We start from the raw sequence: 27,100 nt of genomic DNA on the forward strand, positions 1-27,100 counted from the left end.
TTTGGACACTTATCTTTAAAAAGTTGAAGCAACTGTTTGACCCATAATTGTAAGCACAATTTCTAGTTTATGTTGCCTAAGATACCATTTCAGAATCCAGTTCTCTGTATTTTTATGTATATCCTGGTGTTGCAGCAGCATTTAAATTGTCTCCATCTTTTCCTCTGTTTATACAGGTCCTTCTACTTCTTTCTCCTTTTGTTCCAAGTACAGAAGCAAGTCAAAAACACCAGCAAATGAACAAAAGAAACCTGCTGAGGTAAGAGTAATTCTCACATTCTTAGGGTGCTATTCAACTACATTTTTTTTCACTATTGCAAGAAGAATTTCTCCCCTCTCCTCACACAAACCTCAGATTTTCTCCTGAGGTTTTGGGGACAGATTTGGAGGGTAGCACGGGGGGAGCGGGAAGATAGTTCTGTTGCACAACAATTTCATTCATGTTGTTTCTCTTTTAGAGGTGAAGGAAGGAAGAACGAATGAACTTGTCCCATTTGAGTTCAATGGGATTAAAGCCCATCTATGTTTAAGGATTAGGGTCTGTAGTAAAGTGGGTCATAATTTCCTGAATCTAAGGGCAGTTGAATAGAAGTTGAGGTCCCGAGGTAGCAGGTGCTGCTGAAGAGAATTTCTTGTGTTTTCTTTCCTTCTTCCTTATTGCTGGAATATGACTGTAGGGCTATGGCGAACTTCTGCACAAGCTATGGCGAACTTCTGCACAAGCCATTAAGGCTTCTGCTTTTCTTAAGAGTATTTGAGTCCCTAATGTTATGAGACTGTCCCCAGGTACTTCTTCCCCTATTTACCTTAGGCACAGTTTCAATTTTGGCTTCTCTTACTACAAACTGAAAACAAGAGTTATGAAAATACAAGTTGACCAAACACATAATTCTGAAAAAAAATTAAATGCACAACCTCTGAGTAATGTATAAAAATACAGATTGCACATATCCTTTCTCCCTGTTTTGGATTTACCCTAAAGATGGGCCGGAGCAGGCCAAATACCTACATATCTTCTTCCTTTAATTCATATCTATGGGACAAATTTGGATTGCCCTATTTCTTGGGAACTGCATGTCTCTTCTTACCCAGAGGGCCAAACTAGTCTATAAATGCTTGCACATTTTAAATGTGTATTGTTTTTACTTTAGAAATAACAAACAAGGGCATGAGTTGGAACTGCCCTGCATAGTGGGGCTATAACCTCTTTTCATTCTGCTCTGTGGTCCTGGTGAACCCCCCCCCCCACACACACACAAAAAGAGGAAAGATGACACTGATTTAGAGTGCAAAACAAAAGCCCCCTTCAGGCATCTTATGCATGACAGGGGGAACTGCATGTAGATTAAGAAACAGGGCTGTGCTGCTAATCCTGCCCCATTGTCCAGCTAGGCTAGCCCTATGCCTGTGTTGAGCATGGGAGGTGAGGGACACGGGTAGATTGGCTGTGTTATGTCAAGATTGGACCAGTGGCAGGCTCCTGCTCTTGGTTGCACAATGGGCGGTATTCAGCTAAACAGTTACGGTAGCGCAGTGATTTTTAGTTGGACAGTGTAACTTCCCCACCCTCTCCTCTCCCTGTGCACCCCCTAAATTTGCTCCAGGTTTCCCCAGCTCTCCAGAGTAGATCCAGGAACAGGAGAAGAGAAGGCCAGAAAATTACATTGTGCAGCTAAAAGTGGTTGCACTAGTCCAACTGTTTAGTTGACTACTTCCAAATGTGTTTTATTTGCCTAAATGATCACTTTTAACGTTGAGCTACTTCCTTGGAGAACTTGGCAGACAACTTAAGCTTATGTAACCCTTAAAAAAAAAAAAGTTCAGCATGAAAGTTCAGGGGTTAGCACCCTTCAGAAATGGAAAATTACTTGCTGAATGCCTAATGCCATTACAGTTACTTCTGAAAACAGATGAAATGCAGATGACAGTGATGGGTAGGTGTCTCGTTTGCCTTTAAGCTGTTCTGTTAAATGCAAGCTCTTTTGAGCCCACTCTTCTTTTTTATATTCGGAGTTAGTTTTATCCATTGAAATCTTTGAGCGTGAGAGTATCAAAACAAACAAACTCTATTCTACCATACTGCTAAAGTGAAATTAAATCTTCACTTGCAACTTGCAGGGTTGCAGGATTTGGAAGAGACAACATTCCTGCAATCCAGGGTAGATGCTAGAGGCTGTTACAACTTATAACAGATTGAACTTTCCCACCCAACCTCCCAAGTTGTGAGCAAGTCTTCTACTTTCTCCTTGTCTCTTTCCTGGTCACCTGCAGTTACTTGGATTCTGGACCTCCCCAGAGCTGGAAGTTGCCACAGTTCTGTAGGTGTTTCAGTATCTACGATTAGGGGAGATCCCATATCTACATAACTCTGGAAGATCCCATTCACGCTTTACCTTCTAGGATTTGTGTGTTAAAGCAGAACAGGGTGGTCCACTTGCTTTGATTACAACTGCAGCAGCCCATGATTCTAAATAGTTGGGGAATTATGTGTTCCTTCCTTTATGCTTGGCAGCAAAGGGATTGGTTTGATCAGTATGGTTCTGACAACTGTTTAACATGGCCTCTTGGATAATCATTAGGCTCCTGTACATTATTAATTTGTATTGTTAAAGAAGAAGAAGAAAAAATAAGTTATTGGACTGTTTCTTCCCAAGTATTAATGCTGTCTTTGCCTTTACCTGCAGGTGTTTCGAAAGGATCTCATTAGTGCCATGAAACTCCCAGATTCTCATCATATTAACCCAGATGAATATTACCTCTTTGCGGACACATGGAAACAAGAATGGGAAAAGGGTGTGCAAGTCCCAGCCAGCCCAGACACGATTCCACAACCTTCTCTCAGGTAATTTTTAATAAATAGTTGTTGGGACTGAACTACATTTAATTTTGGGGTAGCCATATGAATATACTGGGCAGCATTCATGTCATGTAAACAATAATTAATTGTTTACTACTTTTGTTGCACAGAGTAGATTTTTGATCAGGTGAGGCTGCAATTTTTAAAGAAATATTAAGGTCCACAACAGACAAATGTATTCTGACCACATAGTCAAAGAGGTAGTATACTTCATTATTTCAGCATAACTCAGTATTGTTCCAGCGGTTGTGGTGGATGATGTACACTGCAGTTTTCCAAATATACGAGACAGTTTTGTGGAGTACACAAAGTTGGGTGTGGTGGTAGGCTGGCTGAGGGTGTATTAACCCGAGCTAGTCTTAGGTATATAAAGATCACCAGATACATTTGCTTGGTAGTTGCTCATGCCTAAATACCTTTGTCCCATTGTAATTTGGGCTTTCTTTACTTCCTCTGATGTACGATATGGTCACAACTCAAGAGGGAACATCAGGCAATGTGGAAAATTTATTGTTTGTTCAATAAAGAATTTACTTTTGTGGGTTTATTTTTTGTTTTTGTTTTAATGATCCCTATATTTGAGTGTAAGAAAGAGGTTTGCTGATAGTTCAGAATGGGCTTTTGGCATGTGCTCCTGTAGTTTATAGGGATGCGGGTGGCGCTGTGGTCTAAACCACTGAATCTCTTGGGCATGCTGATCAGAAGGTCGGCGGTTCGAATCCACGCGATGGGGTGAACTGTTGCTCTGTCCCAGCTCCTGCCAACCTAGCAGTTCGAAAGCACACCAGTGCAAGTAGATAAATATGGAAGATAAATGGGAAGGTAAACGGCATTTCCATGCACTCTAGCTTCGGTAACGGTGTTCCGTTGCGCCAGAAGCAGTTTGGTCATGCTGGCCACATGACCCGGAAAGCTGTCTGTGGTCAAACGCCAGCTCCCTTGGCCTGAAAGCGAGATGAGCGCTACAACCCCATAGTTCCCTTTGATTGGACGTAACGGTCCAGCGGTCCTTTACCTTTTACTTGTAGTGTGTAGCAGCACTCTGTGAGCAGCATGGCATTGTCCTAATGAATTCCTTGGTCAAAAGTAAGGGTGGCTAACACACAGGTCATGGCCCCCAAGGACCCCATGAAAATGATTTATTTATTTATCTGTTTACTCACTTTTTGTGTCTGGGTACCCCTTTCTTAATTGTGCTTTTCTGGGCAGCAGTCCCTAAAAATTTGTTTGATTTTCATGCTGCATCCGGATCAGTACAACTATCTCTGCTGTCGCTGTTGTCAGCTGACAAAAAAAAATTAATGAAATGATCGGCTGAAGAACAGCCCAAGGCATTGGAATGGTCTGTCTGAGCTCACTTGGTGATTGCTGTTTAGAATGGACTCCGGGATTGGAGGGAGAGAGTGGGTGGAGATGTAAACAAAGAAATGGATGGGAGGCACAAGGAAAACTGTAGAAAAAGCTGCTGGTGGGAGAAAGATTAATGGATTATTGTGGATGGGGGGGGGGGCGTGAATTCATACAATTCCGGCGCATAAGTTGATTAGTAGCCACAGAAGGCAAAGAAATTAATTATTGGGGAAAGGGGTGTGCGTTATTATTGTTTCTTAATGAACAAAAAAATGGGAGACAGATCATCCATCCCTGTTTGCAAAGTCAATCAGGTAGGGGGGGGCGGTGTGGCAGAAATTTTGCATCCCCATCTGTATCCTGATCCCAGCTCTGAGCAGATGTTTAAATCTCTTCCTCTAAATGCACCCATGCAGATGCTGTGTGTGAGAGAGAGACACACAGAAAGAGGTTGTGCTGTGTGTTTGTAAAAGAGAGAAGTAGCATGGAAAGACTCGACTAGCTTGGGCAAAATGTCCTATGTATTGGGAGAGATTGGGGTGGGAATTAATAGTACGAAAGAAATTAAGGGAAATAAATAAGAAATAAGGGTTGGAGGGGTAAGTTCTGCCTTTTCCCACTATTTCATTTTGGCCATGCCTACTTTGACATGGGCCCCCTCCACTGGCCATTGTGACCGTCAGCCTGGAAAACGTTCTTACCCGATGCACCAATGCACATTGTCACTTTTGCTTGACCCATGCATTCCATTTTAACCCAGATTATTATAATCAATTAGGGGCGTCAAATACCTGGCTTCCCAATTTGCAGAAGTGCCCTTTCACCAAATGACTCACAGCTCACTTTAATTACTATATCATTTTAGAGTCGTAGCGGAAAAAGTAAAGCAAGTACTATATACACGGCCTAGAAAATACATTCGTTGTTCAAGTCAGGAGCCCACTGAACCTGGCTATATCAACATTCTGGAACTGGCAGAATCGATGTGTCGTTATGACTTGGATGATATGGACATCTTCTGGCTTCAGGAAGTAAATGAGGAGCTTGCTGAAATGGGTGAGAGTGATGAAAAGTGCAATTACTAAAGCTACAATGAATTTTAAAAACTGAATCTTTAGTCAACTGCGCTGATTTAAGGCTGTTTTGCTGCTGCTGCTGCTTTTTTTTTTAAATGGTTTGTTTAGAAAGATAACTTTAGTTGGTATTCAATGAGTCTTCTGCAGCCATGGTTCGGAGACATTTAACTGCATCTAGATATTTTGAGGAACTTCCATGTTTTTAATATGTTTCCTAAGATAGCAAAGCTGTACCTTAATTCTTTGGAAATCCATCTTGGTTCATGGAAGAATGTGCATTTTATGCCAGGACTCTAGGAGTAATAAAAACAATGTGTATGGAAAAATACCAATCAGGTAATACTGGAAGTCAGTATTCCTACTTAATTGTATTTGCCAATACTCAGAACTTAATTGTATTTGCTAATACTCAGATCGTAATGACCTGAGAAAATGGCAGCTTTGCAGACTTGTACTTTGTGGCTCCATGAGAGAGGCAGGATTATGCCACTCTAGTAAATCAGAGAAGACACTATCTTGATAGCTTGTTTACGAGACTTAAAAATTAGGGGGGAAATAATTAACTTAATGTGGCAGATTCTTTTCAATGTAGTATTCATAAGCAACATGTTTCTAATCTGAATGGGAAAAGGTAATGGGGCATATAATGAGATTTCAATGAAGTTGAGCAGGCTATTTGTCATGTTAAGAGGCAATTTCCTTATAACAATGGTTTGGTTCAAACATAATGCACATTATGAAACCGTGGATTAGCCTTATGTGTGAGCTCAGTCCACTTTATTGGCAATGGTAAAAGTTTCTGATTAACCAAGGTTTGTAGCTGGGTTATAAACCTTGCTTAACGTCAAGCATAGCTTTGCATTGTATGCAAACCTGGACCACTTCCTTAGCTATGGCTGTGGAGCTGTCGCTGCCCAAAAGCTAGTGGAGCTGAAGTTGGAAGAGCAACAAAAAATTCCAACTGCCCTCACTGGTGCTTTTAACTATTCTGTGACGTTAAACCTTGGTTGTATGTGATCATCTGCCAGACACTTTAGTGTTAATGATGGTTTAGCATGAACAATGCTATGCTATGATGTCATAGGTAAAAATCAATTTTGTGCATTATTACTGACATCCTAGCTGCTACTTTGAATATATGTAGGTTGTCTGAATCCTAGGGAATAGGACTTTCAATCTAAGTATTTTAATATTTTTATATAGTAATATAGGAAGCCAAAAAGGCAGGATAACAGTGTTTTAAATAAGTCCACCTACAATTGGTGGTTTCACTTTTCGTGTATCTGCATTTGTTTAAGATAGTGTATTATATATCAGATTAATGCAATGTAGATCTTAAGTCTTTTAAAACTTGGATTGAAATTTAAGTCTCACACAAATGAGGGAGGGAGACAACCTATTGTCAGTGCAATGCTTTAGGAAACGAGGGTGCTTTTTGTTTCTTTATCTAGTATTAAGCAGATTATTATTTTGCTTTAATTCTCCTGCAGGTTGCGGGCAGCTTGATGAGAACACAATGGAGAAAATGGTGGAAGTCCTGGAACGTCATTGTCACGAGAACATGAACCATGCCATTGAGACAGAGGAGGGGCTGGGTATTGAATATGATGAAGATGTCATCTGTGATGTGTGCCGGTCCCCTGACAGTGAAGATGGGAATGATATGGTGTTTTGTGACAAATGCAACATCTGTGTGCATCAGGTTAGTGCTAGCAGAGGTTTTGAAAATGCTTCTTTCTTTTGGGAATGGGATTACAACGGAACTTTGGTTCTCGAACAGCTTAGTTGACGAACAAATCGGAACCCGAGTGCTGCAAACCTGGAAATAAATGCTTTGGTTTGCAAACCTTTTTCGTTTTTTTTTTAAAATAATTTTTTATTAAAGGTTTTTATAACAATAACAAACATATACCAAATACATAAACAAACAAAAACAAAAACAAAACAAAAAACATGTACCATTTCATATCTTAATTTCTTATACCTTTCTTCCCCGACTTCCTCATGCCTCCCTTTTCTGTATTCCAAATTCTTACCAATTACTCAGCAAATCTTCCCTTATTTTAATTTAAATTTAATCTAATCTTCCTTATTCTCCTTGTCTTAACCCTTGCTAATAGTAACCGTTTACTTTCCAATCCAACATCATTCTAACTTTCATTAATTTTGTAATATTTCTTTAAATAGTCCTTGAACTTTTTCCATTCTTCTTGCGCTGCTTCTCTTCCCTGGTTTCGGATTCTGCTCGTCATTTCTGCCAGGCCCATGTAGTCTATCACCTTCATCTGCCATTCTTCCAGTGTGGGTAGTTCTTGTGTCTTCCAGTACTTCGCAATAAGTATTCTAGCTGCTGTTGTAGCGTACAAAAAGAAAGTTATGTCCGTCTTTAACACCCCCTGTCCGACAATACCCAAGAGAAAGGCCTCTGGTTTCTTAGAGAAAGTATATTTAAATACCTTTTTAAGTTCATTATAGATCATTTCCCAGAATGCCTTAATCTTCGGGCACGTCCACCAAAGGTGAAAAAATGTACCTTCCTTTTCTTTACATTTCCAACATTTATTATCAGGCAAATGGTAAATCTTTGCAAGCTTGACTGGGGTTATGTACCACCTATATATCATTTTCATAATGTTTTCTCTTAGAGCATTACATGCCGTAAATTTCATCCCGGTGGTCCACAACTTTTCCCAATCAGCAAACAAAATATTATGACCAATGTCCTGAGCCCATTTAATCATAGCCGATTTAACCATTTCATCTTGTGTATTCCATTTCAGCAGCAAGTTGTACATTTTTGACAAATTCTTAGTACTGGGTTCTAACAATTCTGTCTCCAATTTTGATTTTTCCACCTGGAAGCCAATTTTACTGTCCAATTTAAACGCTTCATTTATTTGATGATAGTGCAGCCAATCTCTCACCTTCCCTTTTAATTTCTCAAAACTCTGCAATCTCAATTTGTCCCCTTCCTGGTTTGCAAACCTTTTTCGGAAGCCGAATGTCGGATGTGGCTGTCAGCTATTGTTTCCAGGGTGGCTGCACCAATCGCAAGCCGCGCTTTGGTTTTTTAACGTTTCAGAAGTCTAATGGATTTCTGGAAAAAGATTACATTCGAGAACCAAGATACCACTGTAGAATCTTTCTAGATAGCTTGCTCCAACACAACCTATCTGTAAAATTTAACACGCAACGCTTAAAAGAGACATGGATTGCTTTTGATCAAGTAATGTATTCAGAGGTCATGTAAATCCCCTAAATATCATGGGAAAGGTTTTGAACCATTGTGGTGTTGGAGCATTTGTCTGCTGCGCCCTTCTTCCTTTTCTGAAACCACATTTAGGGATGTCAGCTAATTAAATTTCCTACAACAGGAAAAAATGGAGAAGTGAAGGGTGAATTTTTAATCTTCACAAAATGATTCTTGTTAATGACAAGAGTAGAGCATGGTGCAGTGAGTGCACAGTGAGATAATGAGGGAAAGCTGGTCTTTTAAATTTGTGCCTAGAATTTATTCCTATGCAAGAGTGCAATCCTCTGGATTAATCTGGAATGTTCCAGAAATAACTGTGATAGGCTAATCCTTCTGGAGTCTTCCTTAGGCTATACAGACACCTTTCTCGGTCAGTGTATGCTAGTACTAGATGCCACAGAGAACTACTTTTCTAGATTTTTTGTGTGTGAGAGATACACACCAATAAATAGCAAGGTTTTGGGGTTAGGGAGGCGCAGCTACCATTGGCCAACCTTTCTGAGATCAGACCTTTGGCTTCTGTGTCTTTTTGTAGATATTCTCTGTTCAACACTATTAATAATGTGTGTAACTATTTACTTGTTAGGAAAGAGCGCCTTTCCTGTTTCATGTTTCAGACATCTGGCAAATAGTTGAATTCTCCCAAAATGGTTTTAGCGTATAGCATTTAAAAAAAAAATACTCTGTTGGTACTGCTATAAGTCAGTGATGTCTCATTTCACTTATGGAGTCGTATAAAGCAGCCGTTTGTTTTTATCCTCAGGCATGCTATGGCATCCTAAAGGTTCCTGAAGGAAGCTGGCTGTGTCGTACTTGTGTTCTAGGTATACACCCTCAGTGTCTCTTGTGTCCAAAGAGAGGTGGGGCCATGAAAGCTACAAGGACAGGCACCAAGTGGGCGCATGTGAGCTGTGCTCTTTGGATTCCAGAGGTATGTATAAGAAGTGTTTTAGCCCATCTTTATGAAGACTAGCATGGAAGTATTCGGACTGCAATCTTCCCCCGGTCACCTAGCTGCTGTAGCTGTTATATTTGCCTTTTTACAATATGCTGAAATATAATAGCTTGATAGTTCTTTCCTGGTCATGTCAGTCATAGTAATCCATACATTTTATTATTATTAGGTAAGCATTGCTTGTCCAGAAAGAATGGAACCAATTACCAAAGTGTCCCATATTCCACCAAGTAGATGGGCTTTAGTTTGCAGCTTATGCAAATTGAAAACTGGTGCTTGTATCCAGGTATGTGTTAATTCTGTATTGTGATCTTAGAGGCTGCAGAGCAGAAATTGCATGCTAGCAAACTCAACAGGTTCAGAGTGCTAAAGAACAACTTTCTCCTGTGCTGGGTGGAAGACAGACGCAGCAGAATAGCCTAAGGATGTGGGTGGCACTGTGGTCTAAACTACAGAGCCTCGGGCTTGCCGATCAGAAGGTCGGCGGTTCGAATCCCTGCGACAGGGTGAGCTCCCGTTGCTCAGTCCCAGCTCCTGCCAACCTAGCAGTTCGAAAGCATGTCAAAATGCAAGTAAATAAATAGGTATCGCTCCGGCAGGAACGTAAACGGCGTTTCCGTGTGTTGCTCTGGTTTTGCCAGAAGCGGCTTAGTCATGCTGGCCACATGTACGCCGGCTCCCTCGGCCAGTAAAGCGAGATGAGCACTGCAACCCCAGAGTCCTTCGCGACTGGACCTAACGGTCAGGGGGTCTCTTTACCTTTATATTTTAAGGAAACATTTTCAGGGTATTGGAAGAATGTAAAACAAAAAACCCCACAACCTTTTGGCATCACAGAATTGTAGATAGGGAGCCAATGAGAGTAGTTGGCGGGGATATTTGTTAAAAAAAATAAAGAGACTTTTGTAAACCTTTTGGGGCCCACCAAAACCTTTAGGGGTGCTTATGGGGAACAACAGTCAATTAAAATTACATTAAATTAAAAAGCAAGGGAATGCACAGGATCCCTGAGATAATGCACTTAGGGCCCTTTGCTTATGCCAAAACCGTTTAACTAAAACTTAGACACTACACTAGCTAAGTAGCAGGATACAGGATTCACAGCTTTATGACAGATACATAATTTAAGTGGTACCTCGGGTTACAGACGCTTCAGGTTACAGACTCTGCTAACCCAGAAATAGTACCTTGGGTTAAGAACTTTGCTTCAGGATGAGAACAGAAATCTTGTAGCGGCAGTGGGAGGCCCCATTAGCTAATATGGTACCTCAGGTTAAGAACAGTTTCAGGTTAAGAACAGACCTCCAGAACAAATTAAGTTCTTAACCCAAGGTACCACCGTAATAATGCAAGCTCTATACAAACGCTTGCATTATTACTTAAATTGTGAATCTGTCATGAAGCTGTGGATCCTCTATCTTACCGTGCTACTTACTTAGTTAGTGTGGTGGCTGAACTTTAGTTAAACAGTTTTTGCAGAAGTCAAGTTATGTTGCTTTGCACATCATGTTAAACCATAGTTAGGTTTAATATGTGGTTTAATGTGGACGAGCAGTGCACACTGCTCAAAGTTTCCAGTCCACTTTCTCTCACAACTGGCCACAACCCGCAAGCAACTTTACTTATCAATGATAACCAAACTTTGTTATTTGTTTACTGCTCATGGTTTGTTTTGGGGAAACAAACCACGAGCCCAGATTTGGATTGCATATGAAGCCAAGGCATGTGGTTTTTTGCTCCTGCCATGGTGCAGCCAGGAATGGGGAAAGAGCAAAGTGGGACTTGATTAGCTTGCGCAAGCATACTGCTCAGTCATGTAAAGCCATAGTTAAACATTACCTATGGCTTAATGTGATTTCAAAACACAGCCATTATGCCAAATTGCTGCTAAGGCTTTACCGTGAACCAAGCATTGCCCATGGCGTTGGAATGCTGGAGCTTATACAGAAGAAACAAATGACTGAATAGGCTGTTTTTCATTAACGGTGCGTGTTGCCTCTTCTGAAAGTGTATATGCATAGCTTGTAACTCTTAAGATAAAAGTACTTAAACATCAATATTTTACATTTTATAATGTGTATTTCTTAAGAATCTTTAGTGGAACAGAATTTGCTTGTTTTTCTTGTTGTGTCTGAAGGTTACCATTTAGACTTCTAACTCGTGAATAAACAACCTTTAAAGTAAAGCTGTGTCTTCTGAATACCGCCTATGAAACTCTGTGCATACATGTAATAATAATAAAAGGCCTGTGATACTTTCTAAGCTTTCATTGGCTGGTTTTCTTCCTCTGATGCTTGTTTTAACTGGTGGCGGTTTCCTTCACTCAACAGTGCTCTGTGAAGAGCTGCATTACTGCCTTTCATGTCACGTGTGCCTTTGAGCATAGCCTGGAGATGAAAACAATCCTGGACGATGGTGATGAAGTCAAGTTCAAGTCGTACTGTCTAAAACATAGCAAAACCAAGCAGAGCTTGATGCCTGACGCAGACGTTAATCCCAAGAGCACAGCAGACCAGAAGCAGACCGAGAGCGAGAAAACCAGTTTGCGTGCTCAGAAGCTTCGGGAGCTGGAGGAGGAGTTCTACTCCCTAGTGAGGATTGATGACGTCGCAGCAGAACTCGGCCTCCCTAAACTCACTGTGGACTTGATCTATAATTACTGGAAACTAAAACGGAAAAGTAACTTTAATAAACCATTATTTCCTCCCAGGGAGGATGAGGAAAACGGCTTGGTTCAGCCAAAAGAAGATAGCATTCATACTCGAATGAGGATGTTCATGCATTTGAGGCAGGATCTAGAGAGGGTAAGGAGGAGAAGGGGGGAAAGTGAAGAAAAATACCCTTATAAAGGAAGAAGTAGTTCATTGCAGCAGGAATTGGGAAGGGGCAGATCAATCCAACACTGTGTAGTGCTTATTTCTTCTTATTCTATCTCCAGCAAGTTCATCACTGTATGCCACAATCTGACAACCTCCAGATTTGACTATTGCAATGCGCTCTATGTGCCGCTACCCTTGAAGGCTATTTGGAAACTGCAACTGGTCCAAAATGCAGCAGCCAGATTACTGGCTGATGTTCCATTTTAGAGCTCTTACAACCTCAGTTTAATAAATAGCTGCTGTGGTTGCCTTTCCCCACCCCACCAAGGTCCACATCAAGGTGCTCACATTCGTGTTTAAAGCTCTAAGTGACTTGCACCCTGAACAGCTGAAAGACCACCTTGGGTGTTAAAATTTGGCAAAGGGCACTGTCTTGGTAGTACTTCCGCCTTCAGAAGTGCAGGGAATGGTGGCCCGGGAAAGGGCTTTTTCCCTTTCCTGTGGCAGCTCTTCATTATACAGTATTTTTGCTGTACGCTGAAGATGCACCTCTTAGTCCTGACCTTGGCAGTTCAGGCAACCCATCTCTTCTGCTAAATCGATAAATGTTCTGTTCTGTCTAGAACTGCTTTACTTGTTTTTATTGCCACATCTGTTTTTATCTTTTTATATATATATAATTGTATATTGTATTGTTGTAACCCTCCCTGGGGCCCTATGAGGAACAGTGGGTAAGAAATCAAATAAGTAAGTAAGTACATAATGGAGGCTGGTGGAGAGAAGAAACGGGAATGGCAAGAAGCTAAGCAGAAGTAGGATCAGCCAGATTCTGGGTTCATCCTACGACTTGTGGTGTGCCATGCTACCCTGCTGTATGGCCCATATGTCAGCTGATGCTGTGTGGAGGCTGATGCTGTGCATGGCTGTTCTTCTGTAGCAGTCACCAGGTTGCTTTCCTCAAGTGTCACAATGAGGTTTCTCCTCCATTACAACACTCTTTGCAATTTACAGTCAGAGGATGCTGATTCTGCCAGTGCTGTGCCCACTGGCTCATTTGCATGCTTGAGATGGGGTCAGCGTTACTGATGGGGCCATAATATCGACTCTAGTAAGGAGGCTACAGTAGAGCTTATTAAGGATACTCCGCAGGCATCATCCTAATTATACAGCTGTGACTTTAGGAACCATCTACCTGCTAAACGGGTAGACTAGCCCAGCCTGGGAAGCCAACAGCCACCTGAAAACCTTTTCGTTGTGAATTTTAAAAAGCACTCGAGAATGTTTTGCAGGTGGATGGTTCAGAAGGGACTAGAGTTAACGTTGAGTATATCGAAGACAGAACGGAGAAAGAGGTCAAGCGTTAACACTGCAATATGAATAATAAAACATGCAGATCATTTAAGTATACAGATTCTAAATACAGGAAACTCCAGTTTTAGGCACGACCAATATGTGTGCCATCGCACACACAGTGCCAAACCTGGAAGTAGTTCACTGCAATCATAAAAACGTCACTGAAACTAAAAGGGCAGAACGGGGTGTTTGCTGTCTTTCAATGGGTTTCCAATTTCATGCAAGTGCTCAATGACTCAGAACGGAACCCCCCACATAAACGGGGGGTTGTAATATTGTAGTTTATCATTGAATATTATCCCAAGTATTGTTATTACTATATGTTTATACCCCACTGTTTCCACTGACTTCAGTACTTCTGGAAAATCTGTTTAAAGGTTTTAAATAGGGGGGATTTTTTTTCTTTCCCCCCCCCCCTCTGTAGGTAAGAAATCTTTGCTACATGGTAAGCAGAAGAGAGAAGTTAAAACTTTCTCACAGCAAAGCACATGAGCAGGTTTTCAATTTGCAAGTCCAGCTTATCAATCAGGAAATTGCTGCAGGTAAGGAATGCAAAACAATCCTGGTTCAGATGATCATATCTGAGCTTTTTAAACAAATATATGCATGAACCTTTTTACTTACACATGCAATCCCCCTTTCCTTATTTGTGTAAGCAGTGATTAAGTCAGGAAGTAATTGACCATAGTTTCCTGTTTTGTCCAAACCAGGAAACTATAGATACCATGTTGAGAACAAATTGGAGTATTACACGAGCTTGGACTATGGTTTAATATCCTGGCATATTCGGAAGTTGATAACCATAGTTTCCTGATTAGGGCATAGCAAGAAAACATGGTATGGGTAATTGCAGACTTCTTGGTCTGATTGCAGTGTGGCACAAAGGGTCTCTGTATGTGCAGGCAAAACACTTGTGTGTAACTTGGCTTAATAAGATGAGATGCAATTGTGCCAATATGACCATGTCTACTTTAGATCTTTGCTATGTGTTGATAGCTTCCAGAGCCTTTTTAAACATGCTTTTCTAGGATTGTTAATTGTAAAATCCCCTTTCAGCTATTCCAGAAATATATCTTATGGGCTATCTATATGGTATAACTTTTTATTAATGCATTTGTTTACATTGCAGTAAATTTGTAAGTTGTGTTCTAGACATGAGTAAGAAGAATACACTAGAATATGCAAATACTACAAACTTAGTAGTGTTTTCTTACTACTATGTTCTTAAAATTTTATGCTCCTCTGTTCTGGGAAGGCTAGATAGAGCCTTAGTATGCGACCAGGCATTCAAGAAATATCTAGTAGCATATAATTTTTTAACGCTTTCTTGAATCTCTTATCAAGGAAACCTGGAAAAAGGAACTTGCCTTAAATGCAAATGATATTATAAACTTATCGGTTGCTACATTTAAATAGTTCTATAATAGGTGCATATTCCTGAATTGCAAGAGGTTGGACTAGGTGATCCACAGGGTCCCTTCCAACTCTGTGATTCTATTAAGTTCTGTGAAGATGTGCTGCATACATTTGCGTGATGAAATCTGCCTCTTAAATAGATACCTTCTCACACACCCTTTTATTTTTCTCTATAGGCCATTCTCTGACAAGTGCACTGGAAAACACTCTGTTTTATCCACCTCCTAGAATCACCTTGAAGCTTAAGATGCCAAAATCAACATTAGGTGATTGCAAAAATAAATTGAAATCTGGTAAACCGCTTTCTCCTGACAACAACGTCGTGGTTTACAGCAAAAAGGGTATTCCAGTATCCAAAGAGACTTTTGTTTCAAATATGAAAGCCTACTCGAGGTTTCAGCATGAAAACAGGAGCAATGGCTTGCTGGGAGGGATGGTGAAGTCTAGGAATGAAGCAGCAAAGAATTCTGGACCTGCACATACGTCAGACTTCCATCGCGGACAGTCGTCTGGCAAACCCTTAGCACTTCAAGCTGCATTGCATGGACAGTCCTCCATTGGGAACGGGAAAATTCAGCAGCACTCTAATCTAGCAAAGTCTAACGGCTTAATGGGCAGAGTTGGGGATGTCACTCAGCGAGACAGCTCTAGCCAAACGACATACGAGCAGCAGTCTGTGCTCTCTGCCCACTTGGCTAGCCAGAGCAGCTTCAGGAAATCAACAATAGAACACTTTAGCAGGTCCTTCAAAGAAGCGACCAACAGTTTGGTGAGGACCACGGAAGATCTCAGATGCTGTGAAAAGCCCTCAAGAAGGCTGTCGATGAGAGAGCGTTCGTGGGGCAAGCAAACTCTTGAATATCAGATGGGGAGTGCCCCCTACCAGGACAATGATGGGTATTGTCCCGATTTGGAACTCAGTGACTCTGAAGCTGAAAGCGATGAGAATAAAGGACAGATAAGACTGAGAAAAAGCAGCTCAGAGAGAGAGGTCCCAAGTAAAGACTTTAATAGAGATTGTCATAGTAGAAGTAAAAGAAATTTGATTTCTCACAGTTCAGTACAAAGGTGATTAGAAACCCCGGATAATGGGAATAGCTCAGCCTTCGTATGTCCAAGATTATTGATGCAAACCTTAGGAAATCTGCAGGTTACAGTGTAGGATCTGTGAGCAAATGACGAACTTGCTTTTTTTAAGTGGTGAATTGGTTTACCCTTTTTTGAAAAGATTGTTAATTGGGGTGTTTTCCTATAAGTGCTATATAAGTAAAGGTTACTTTAAATATCACTTGCAGAAATAGTTTTATATATCCACTTCCCCGGTCTACAGAAATGTATTGTGTTCGGCTTTGTACCAGTGGGCAGGTATTCCAAAAAGCCCATCCTTCTGTGACAATCCGCAAGAAGATGGAGCAGGCGATTCTTGCTGCAACTTCAGTATAATATCTCTTCATGAGAACACTTAAGCAATCTCTTACCCTTTTTTTTTTTTTTTGGAAGGAATTTAAAAGGCAAAACTGTATTTTGAAATTATGGTGCTTGCTTAATTGTTTTTGTTTGTTTGTTTTGGTCTGGATTGGGACATATGACTACTAGACAGAAATCATGTTCTCAGCCAATTTCAGAACAGGTGGTATGATTCTGAAGGCTCGGAAACAAGGTTCATTCTAACTCTGTGGGACTTGGTTCCAAGTAAACACGCATAGGATCCAGATACAAGGGTTTCTCATAGCCTGCTGAGTAAGGTTTACAGACTCCACAGTCAATGCTGCCAAACACACTGATCTCTAAATTTCCCCCCTTTCTCCTCATAGTGTGCCCTTGATAAAAGTTGTGTTTTCCTTTGCTATTGCAGCTTGCTTTTATTGTGTAAATACTCTCTTAACTTCTAGTATTTTTTTATTTTATTTTTTAATCCTCGTGTACATAGTAGTTTGTTGTGGGTTGCACTTGCAAAATATTTTATCCAGCCAGCCGATACAAATGGCTAATATGTGGATAGTGTTTAATACTAGAAGTATGTAATCTTTAAACCTATTCAGGCAATCACCGGTGATGCCAGATTCTCCTTTGTGAACTCAGAAGGCTTTTTAAAACCTCGATCCCACAACATTACATCCATTCATCCCATCCCAACACAAACACACACTCCCCGCCGCCGCTCAGCTATCAAATACTTTGTCCGATTTCTGAGCCAAAATTGGTGAATACATTGTTTTGGTTTCCAAGTTTAAATATAGTCAGACACAGCAAATGAAAATATTTTTGATTGCCAAAAAAGCTTTGGAATTGCTTAGGCCACTTTATTGTCTAATTAGATTTACTTTTTTTTTTTAACAAAAACGCTTCATAATATGTGGCAATGGTGTCAAAGAAATTACTCTATATTACGGCGTACCATTGATCTTTAATTAGGAAAAAATGGGCTTCAGCATCCAATAATAATTTGACTAACGAAATTGTTACAGTTTGCTTTAATTAATAAAATTCCATAATGTGAAGTAAAAGGAACTGGGGTAAATTTAAATCTAATAATAAACGGTGCAGCGAAAACAAATAAAGAGCCACATTTTTCTTGAAAGCCTTAATCTACTTTTAGTTGTGAAGAAGAGATTCACAATGAGATATTCCTGAAGGAAATAAAAGAAATTTGACAGTTTCACATTCTTTGCTTTAGGCATTCTTAAAAGTTTGCTTTGTTTACTCATTTCTATGGTATGTTTGTGTAATTTGTCTTTTTTTCCATAGATCTATTTTTAAGGCATTTTCTTTCATGTAAATATATAGTACCTTCTTTAAAAAAAAAGGTTAGTCTTTTGTTGAAAAAATGGTTGGCCTTTATGTTGTCAGCCATTCAGAATGGTGCTGAAAATGTTCACCTCTCTATACATTGGTTCTAGTTTTTCATATTTATTGTTAACGTTGTTTCCTGGTCATGAAGTAAATAAGAGTTGAAAATGGGAACAATTACTTCATTGATCTGAAGTGGGGGGACAACAATCGTGTTTCATGACTAGTGGCATGAGAACAATATAAAGGGTAGGAAATGGTGCTTCAGCAAGACTCCTCAGTTTTGCTAATTTAAAGGTGATGACTAAAATATATCAGTTCAGGCGATAGTAATTTTGTTTTTGTTTAATTTTACATGATTTTAATAGATACATGGAGGAGGAGCCTTTGGCTATATAGCTTTCAAGTATCTGTCTCCAAAATATATTTGCTAGTTTTTACAATGTGTTCAGTGGCTAACTTTGAAGTATTACCTCTTAACCTAATTTGTTTCCCATATATATATATATATATATATATATATATATATATATATATATGAGAGATTTTTCACAAATGGATGTCTTTTTCAGACGTCCCCTTTTTACGATACTTTTTTCATTAAATTATGAAATTGCTAATTATACCTTCTTTGTTGTGATCTTTTGAAGGCTGTGATATTTTGGTCCTTAAGAGTTCCTTGATTACTATACTTAACCCCCTAAAGGACATTATCCAGTTCTTGCATTGAAAAGCACAGGAGATGATCTACAGATTTGTAGATTTCCTTAGGAACATGCAGTGCTCACACAGTCTTCACACGGGACAGACTACATGCATACATTCCATGTAGGATGTTGGCAGTGTGTGAATTTGGTATTCGTAGGGCTTCAACATGATTTAAGTAATTTTAGTAGATTAATAATATGTGTTAAGGTAATAGGTTGATAAATTAATTAAATTAGAACATGTGTAAAACAACAGCTCTGAGGCACAAAGGACTTTATTTTTTGATAATGTGCACATGTTTATATAAAGCCTTAGAAAAGGCTTCTCTTCATATGCGGAAACATGCCTCTTTAGATAATTCTTGCTATCTGCAGTTTTAGTAAAACATTGTAAAACATATTTTTATAAGTTGCTGAGTCAGGGATCCTCTTTTATTAGATGGAATTAATTCATTTGAACAGCTTTCAAATAGTTAACATGGCAGCCCTTAAATATCTGTGTCAATATTTGCTGGAATCTGTTCTGCTATAATGGAATCTTATTTATTTTAGAAAACGTCTTTTGCTTCCCAGATTAAAAGCTACAATAAAAATAACATGAAACAAATCATCAGTTAAATTGTTACAGCAACAGCAGAAGAGGGTCATATAACAAAATAATATCACGATAGCAGGAGGTTAAAACAGATTTGAAGGCAGGGTGTAATTAAAGAAATTGATTTGGTAGACTCCTGAAACTCAAGAGAGGGCCAACAGAACCTCTTTAAGAGGGATGAGGAGTTCCACATTTTGGAAGTCCCTGACAAAAAGGCCCTTTTCACATATCGCCACTAAGTACCGGTACATCTCCAAAAGTGGTGGAGTACAGGGCAGGACTTCAGTTGCTGAATGCAGACAGAAGCAGGTTCATGCAGAAGGAGATAAACTGGTCCCAAGCCATTTGAGGGGGCTTTATTAGGTAATCACTAGGGCTCTGAATTGTGGCTGGAAACAAATTGGCTGAAATGGACCTGAAGTTTACCATAATGTATTCAGGTAAGGTTCTTTATCCAACACAACCAACAGATCTGATTTTTGAACTTGCACACAGACTGGTGTGTAATTGATCAATGCAGCATTTTCCCTTTAAAAATATAATCTACGTACAGAAATAAGGACAGCAATAAAAAGGCAGCACTTGGCTTCCTTATTTCGGTTGTGAGATTGACCAGGTAAGCTTGTTCAAATCTTGTTTCATAAGATACCATCTTACAATGAAAAGTTACTCCAACGTAAATAAGATAGCATCTTAAACTAATTTGCATTTAGTACGATTTCTTTGACAACGGGGCAGTTGCTCTTGGAAGTCTTATTAACTTTGTTTAGAATGGAGCAATTGTTTGCCAATCCAGCTCCCTACATCATGGATGAAGGACAAGAGATTAGATGTCTTGTTGCAAAGGCATTCCGTATCTCATGGGCAACAAAAATCAAGCTCTAGGTATTGTTTGGCCACAGCTCCCATCATCCTTGGCCACTGACCGTACTGCCTAGGGCCAATGGGAGTTGAGCTCCCACAACATCTGGAGGGTGTCAAGATATCCCTTGCCCTAAATAATTTTTTGTTCCTAAGACGTGTTTTGTTGTTTATTTGCAGTCCTGTGCTCCTTTGAGAAGAAGGGCAGGATTAAATTAAATTAAATAAATAAGATTGAACCACCTTTCTGTGTTGATGCCATTTTAGCTACACTAAGCAGAAGCAGGTCTGACCCATCAGAGATTGAAGGAATGATGGGGAGTGAAATATAAACACTAGAACGCTCAACTGAGCCAGAAGTGAAGTAAATTGAGGAGGGAGGGGGAGAACGTTTTATTTTAGGGTGACTGGGAAGAAAATGGAGCATGATATCTTTACTCCCAGTTGTTTAGTAGTGACAGCAAAAAGGCTGTTTAAACAAACAAACAGGGCAGTTAAGGCCCCGTCATTTCAAATTTCAATTTGTCCTGGTATGTTAGTTGCATAAATTGCTGTAATAGGCCCCACCCCACAGGCTACAATTTTGCATCTCTATCCCTCCCAAAAACTTTATTTTGCATCTGGCTCTGGCTGGTGGACTTATGGGTGCGTGTTTAAAAAAACAAGGTCCTACAGGAACAACACTATTTTACTTACTGCATTTTTATTTCACTTCTTGGAAATGAAGTGTTGTTTCTTTCGCTAAATGGTATATCAAAAAATTGGAAACATTTAAAATGATCAATAGAAGATGCATCATCAGGTGTTTGATATGTTACCTGAATTGCAGATAACATAGTGGTGATGCTGGGGTTGTTAGAGTAAGAATGTCACAAGAAGATAATTTTATTGAATTTCTAACTAAGGAATTTGCCAAGTTTTGGAAGTTAGAGGAAAAAGACTTTAAAATCGTATCTGCTTTCAGGCTTGGCAGAGTCAGAAGGACAGAGAAGCCCAGAGATTGTTTGATAACACTGAGATCAAAGGAGGAAAGGGACAAGATTTTGGGCCTGCACTACGAAAAGTCACTAGACATTTTGGGCAAGAGAATTGAAATCTACAAGGACATTCCTAAGCAGTTGCTGGACCTTAGATCTAACTACACGGAATTGGCAAGACTGTTGAGAAGCAACGCAATTATCTTCAGGTGGGAGTTTCCACAAGGATTATCCTTTACCTACAGAGGGAGAAAGATCAAAATCAAAACAGTGGAAGATAGAGACAAGTTTTTGGGAGCACACGGAGAAGACCTCCACAAAGGACTTGGATTGCCAGCGCCAGAACTTCCAGGGGAGCCCGCCCCCTCGGATCCTCAAGGACCGGAGAACAAGGTACCACCCCAGAAAGAATAACCAGACCTATCCAGGATGTCTCTGCAGCTTTTGAGTTGGAACATAAATGGCTGTAACAGTCCCGAAAAAAGGTCTAAAATTTTTCATATTTTAAAAAAGGAACAATTGGACATTATATGCTTACAAGAAACACATGTGATTAGGCTCCATAGAAAGGTGTTAATAAATAAAAGGCTTGGTCAAGAATTTATATCATCGGATACAGTTAAAAAGAGAGGTGTAGTGATCTATGCAAAAGAGAGCCTTTCACCAAAATTTCTCTTTAAAGATGAAAGTGGAAGAATCCTCGCAATAGAAGTACAGTATCAAGGAGAAAAAATTTTGATATTAGGAATTTATGCTCCAAATGAAGGAAAATCGGATTTTTATAAGAAGTTGCACGAGATCATGCTGGATTATCTGGATTACAACAACGTCATCATGATGGGGGACATGAACGGGGTCGTATCAACAAATATGGATAAGTCACAGAACCAGAACATTACTAAAGAGGGAAGACTACCTAAGACCTTTTTTGAAATGACTGACAATATGGACTGGGTTGACATCTGGAGAGTTAGAAACCCCCTGGGAAGAGAAGGAACATTCTTTTCTGAAGCTCAACTGACTTGGACACGAATCGACCAAATATGGATAACTAGAAGTCTGGCACCTAAGGTGAGGAAGGTGGAAATCTGCCCCAAAACATGCTCCGACCATAACGCCTTGAGAATGGATATGACATTGATCCCAATCGGCTCCTTTAGATGGAAGATGAATGATGGCCTGTTTAGAGATCAAAGAATTGTAAAGAAGGCCCAAAAAACCTTAAAGGACTATTTTGAGATTAATTTGAACACTACGGTGGAAAAAAGAACTATCTGGGATGCAAGTAAAGCTGTGATGAGAGGGCTCTTGATTCAACAGAATTCCTTAAAGAAAAGATTGCAAAATGAAAAGAAAGATAAAATTCTGGAAAGTATCAAAGAGTTGGAGAAGAAGTTAAGATCTAACCCGAAGTCCCAACCGATTCTGAGAGAAATCAAACTTTATCAGGCGCAATATTCCAAGCTGATAAATCAGGAAATAGAATGGAAGATTAAAACAATGAAACAAAAAACTTTTGAATCGGCAAATAAATGTGGGAAACTGCTAGCTTGGCAGTTGAAAAGGAGACAAAGATTAAATACAGTAACAAACTTAGAGGTTGAAGGAAGGAACATTCAGAACCCGGGAGAGATTAGAAAGTGCTTCCAGAGGTATTTTAAAAAGTTATATACTCAAGGGCCACAAGATGAAATAGAGATTACACAATTTTTGGAGAGAAATGGATTAGCAAAGCTGTCAGAAGAAAATAGAACAATTTTAAATGGCAAAATAACACGACAAGAGATTGAACAGGCCATCCTGAGTCTGAAACAGGGCAAATCACCAGGGCCAGATGGACTGACCTCTAACTACTACAAGACATTGAAGGATTATTTGATACAACCTTTGTTGGAGGTCAGTAATGAAATAATGGAGGGGAAGAAGGCGCCTGAATCGTGGAAAGAAGCATTTATCACATTGATTCCAAAGTCAGAAACTGAAAAGACACAACTCAAGAATTACCGTCCCATCTCCCTTTTAAATGTGGATTACAAAATATTTGCAGATGTTTTGGCACGAAGATTTAAGAAAGTTTTAAGTGAGATAATCCATAAAGACCAGGCAGGCTTTCTCCCGGGCAGACATATGTTTACTAACACAAGGAACATCATAGACATATTGGAACTTTTACAAACAAACATAAACACTAAAGCAGTTTTAATTTTTATAGACGCGGAGAAAGCCTTTGACAACATTTCTTGGAAATTTATGAAGGGGAATTTAAAAGAAATGGGAGTGGGACGGGGGTTTGAGAACGGGATTGAGGCAATATATTCAGAACAAAAGGCTAAACTGATAGTTAACAATGTGGTTACAGAAGAGTTTAAAATTGAAAAAGGTACACGACAAGGCTGCCCGATTTCCCCATTACTGTTTATTTCGGTTCTGGAAGTGCTCCTGAATATGATTAGGGGGGACCGGTTGGTGGAAGGGATTCAGGTCGGAGCGAAACAATATAAACTTAAAGCTTTTGCAGATGACCTAGTTCTGACATTACAGGAGCCGGAGTCTAGTTTGAAAAGAGTACTACAACTGATTCAAAACTTTGGTCGAGTGGCAGGATTTAAGTTAAATAAGCAAAAAACTAAAGTTTTGGGGAAAAACATGACAGATATTGAGTTGGAACAGCTTCAGAAAGAGACAGAACTAAATGTGGTTAAAAAAGTTAAATACCTAGGGGTAAACATAACAGCAAAAAATCTGAGTTTATTTAAAGATAATTATGAAAAATGTTGGTCAGAGATTAAGAGAGACTTGGATAGTTGGTCAAGACTAAAACTTTCTTTGTTAGGCCGAATAGCTGCCATCAAGATGAATGTATTGCCAAAAATGTTATTTTTGTTTCAGACACTGCAGATTGTAGACAAGACAGAGTGCTTCCGGAAGTGGCAGAAAGATATTTCTAAATTTGTCTGGCAGGGCAAAAAGCCCAGAATCAAATTTAAAATATTAACAGATGCGAAAGAAAGAGGGGGCTTTGCCCTGCCAGATTTAAAGTTGTATTATGAAGCTGCAGCTTTCTGCTGGTTAAAAGATTGGTTACTTCTTGAAGATACGGATGTCTTGGATTTGGAAGGTTTTAATAATGCGTTTGGATGGCATGCATATTTATGGTATGATAAAGCTAAGATAAATAAGGCCTTCAAGAACCATATTGTCAGAAAATCAGTTTTTAATGTCTGGACAAAATATAAAGACTTACTGGAGAATAAAACTCCGAGGTGGCTGTCACCCCTGGAGGCTAAGGCTCGGAAAAGAGCCAATATGGAGGCCAACTGGCCAAAATATTGGGAGATAATAGAAAAGGATGGTGACAACTGGAAATTGCAGAGTTTAGAAAAGATGAGAGACAAAGTGCGAGACTGGTTACACTATGCTCAGATTAAAGAAGTGTTTAAAAATGACAAAAAGCTAGGATTCCAAGTGGAAAAGTCAAAGTTAGAAACTGAACTGTTAGAACCTAAGACTAAGGTACTTTCAAGAATGTATAACTTGCTGCTGAAATGGAACACACATGACGAAATGGTAAAATCAACAATGATAAAATGGGCGCAGGATATTGGGTATAATATTATGTTTGAAGATTGGGAAAGGTTGTGGACCTCTGGGCTGAACTTCACTGCATGTAATGCGTTGAAGGAAAATGTGATGAAAATGATGTATAGATGGTACATGACCCCTGTTAAACTGGCTAAAATATACCATTCGTCTGATAGCAAATGTTGGAAATGTAAGGAAAATGAAGGAACATTTTTTCACCTCTGGTGGACCTGCCCTAGAGTGAAGGCCTTTTGGGAGAAGATATATAATGAATTAAAAAAGGTGTTTAAATACACCTTTACTAAGAAATCAGAGGCCTTTCTCCTGGGTATTGTCGGCCAGAGTGTGTTAAAAGAGGACAGAACATTCTTTTTGTACGCAACAACAGCAGCAAGAATATTAATTGCCAAGAATTGGAAAACTCAGGAGCTACCCACTGTGGAAGAATGGCAGATGCAACTGATGGACTATATGCAATTAGCCGAGATGACCGGCAGAATTCGAGACCAGGGAGAAGAAAGGATGGAAGAAGACTGGAGGAAATTTAAGATTTATTTACAAAAATATTGTAATTTGGCTGAGTGCTGAATTGGATGCCAGTGCAGACAATTGTCTACCATTAAATTAGATTTAAGGCTGAATTATATGTCAAACCAAATTAAGATTATTAATTAAGATGAGTTAAATGATAATTTGTTTGAAATTAATTTAATAATGATGTAAGTGTATGCGGGAGGTGTGGGGGAGTCCCATGTAACAATTGAGAGATGTTAAATGGACAATGATAAGTGCTTATCTAATATATGCTTTATTTGAAAACTTTAATAAATATATTATAAAAAAAAAAAAAATAGAGTAAGAATGTCACAACTCTGCCACAAAACTTCCTTGCTGTGGTCCACAATAAATAATTGCTCAAGCATGCATAAACAGATATTGCTTCCCCCTACAAAAGAAATCCAGGCATTCTTGCTCTGCAAGCTTCTCTCATGGCTTTCTACATCAAACGACCATGTTCAGTTCTTGCCGTTTTTAGCTATGTCACAACAGTTCTGTAATTTTAACTTTAGTTTTGTAATACATGGACGTTACGTTTTTGCATGCAAGATAGCTTTTCAGTCATAGTTCATGCTTAAAGGTAATTACTAACTCTTCCATGACCTCTCCCTTATCTACCTGTGGAAAGAACCCACAAGAGAAGCGTGTAGTATTACAATAGTTTGAACTAGAGAGATCAAAGTTCTAGACAGGTGGGCATGGTGGAGGGCAAATTGCCATTGTGGTGTAGTTCATTGGAGCATTAATGGGACATTTATTGTTTTCACTTGCACTCTTGAGCAACACAGAATCAAAGTAAACGCGGAACATCCTCGTTTTTGTATAGTTCATTCATTGCTGAAATTATATAGGGTGCCCACCAGCATACGGCTCACAGATGGAAGAAATAAAATGCAGTGGTATTTACCTTAATGGTTGCGATTTTTAAAATTAACATGCCACTTGGTCTAAATGTCATAGCCCAGGGGTAGGGGAACCTTGGCTCTGGGTGCAACTGCAGCCCTCTAAGCTGCTCTGTTTTGCCTGGGGCAAATCCTTGAGAGTTTTGTCTGGCTGGAACTTATCCATGAACCAGTGATATTGTCTCTTGCTTACCTCGAAGGGAAATGTGGTGTGTGTGTTGTGTGTAAACCTCTTGACTTCCGTAGCTAGAGCAGAAAGATGAGTCACATCCATGACTACCTACTTTTGCATCTAGGATGCCTGGCACGTATGTGGCCTGCAGAAGGCTACCTGAGCAGAAAAGTGGCCCTCTGGCTGACAAAAGATCCCCAACCCACCCCTGCCTTTGCCCACCATTAACTAGTATGCACCAGGCCTTGAGGGATAGGATTCAAATGAGGCAATGCCCTAAACTTCCCAAACCTGTCAAGGAAGAGATGGGATCCTACAGTAGGATCGAGCACAAAATCTGTCACTAATTAACACGGCAACTTCATGCAAAATGCTCTCCATCTTGGCTCCCCCTTTTGCAGTATGCGGATAAATAATAACCGACTTGTTATGTGAGGTTACGTTGTGTCTCTGACAGGAAATGCCTAGGTTCAAAGCCCCCTTTGGCCTAGAAGTTACAACTTCGGCCTAGTCGCTTCTCTTCTGCCCTAACCTACCACAGTGTATGGCGCGTGCGCAGCTTATGAAGATAAAATACAACAACCACCTGAATTACAAAGTCGCAACCTTTTGTTTGAAGGCCAGCGGAAATACACAAATGTTCCAGAAAGGTAATTTTAATATTTTTATTTATCTTCCTCCTTTCCTGTTCTCAAATGACCTAAGAGTTGGAGCCTGAAAAAGTGTGTGTATTGTGGGCTCACATCACTGAACGCTGGTTTTAGGGAAGTTTTTAATGTTTGATGTTTTATCGTGTTTTAATATTCTGTTGGGAGCCACTCAGAGTGGGCAGGGTATAAATAATAAGTGATGATAATGATGATGCATTTTCCAGCCA

The 27,100-nt window shown here is 39.6% G+C and overlaps 1 protein-coding gene across 4 annotated transcripts in view; it reads left to right on the forward strand.

The window, feature by feature from the left end:
• Positions 1-17,741, forward strand: part of JADE3 (jade family PHD finger 3) — a 38,371-nt gene extending 20,630 nt beyond the window's left edge. For all 4 annotated transcript variants that reach the window (XM_083610622.1, XM_083610619.1, XM_083610621.1 and 1 more), the window contains exons 3-11: positions 177-259; positions 2,685-2,842; positions 5,073-5,263; positions 6,774-6,985; positions 9,300-9,467; positions 9,661-9,777; positions 11,822-12,295; positions 14,088-14,205; positions 15,256-17,741. In XM_083610622.1, coding sequence (XP_083466748.1) covers positions 177-259; positions 2,685-2,842; positions 5,073-5,263; positions 6,774-6,985; positions 9,300-9,467; positions 9,661-9,777; positions 11,822-12,295; positions 14,088-14,205; positions 15,256-16,151 — 2,417 coding nt within the window. In that variant the 3' untranslated portion in view covers positions 16,152-17,741. The remainder of the gene's footprint in view (positions 1-176; positions 260-2,684; positions 2,843-5,072; positions 5,264-6,773; positions 6,986-9,299; positions 9,468-9,660; positions 9,778-11,821; positions 12,296-14,087; positions 14,206-15,255) is intronic.
• Positions 17,742-27,100: the final 9,359 nt, after the last annotated feature.

The sequence above is a fragment of the Podarcis filfolensis genome (assembly GCF_964270895.1).
Source record: "Podarcis filfolensis genome assembly, chromosome: 4".
Classification (NCBI taxonomy): Eukaryota; Metazoa; Chordata; class Lepidosauria; order Squamata; family Lacertidae; genus Podarcis; species Podarcis filfolensis.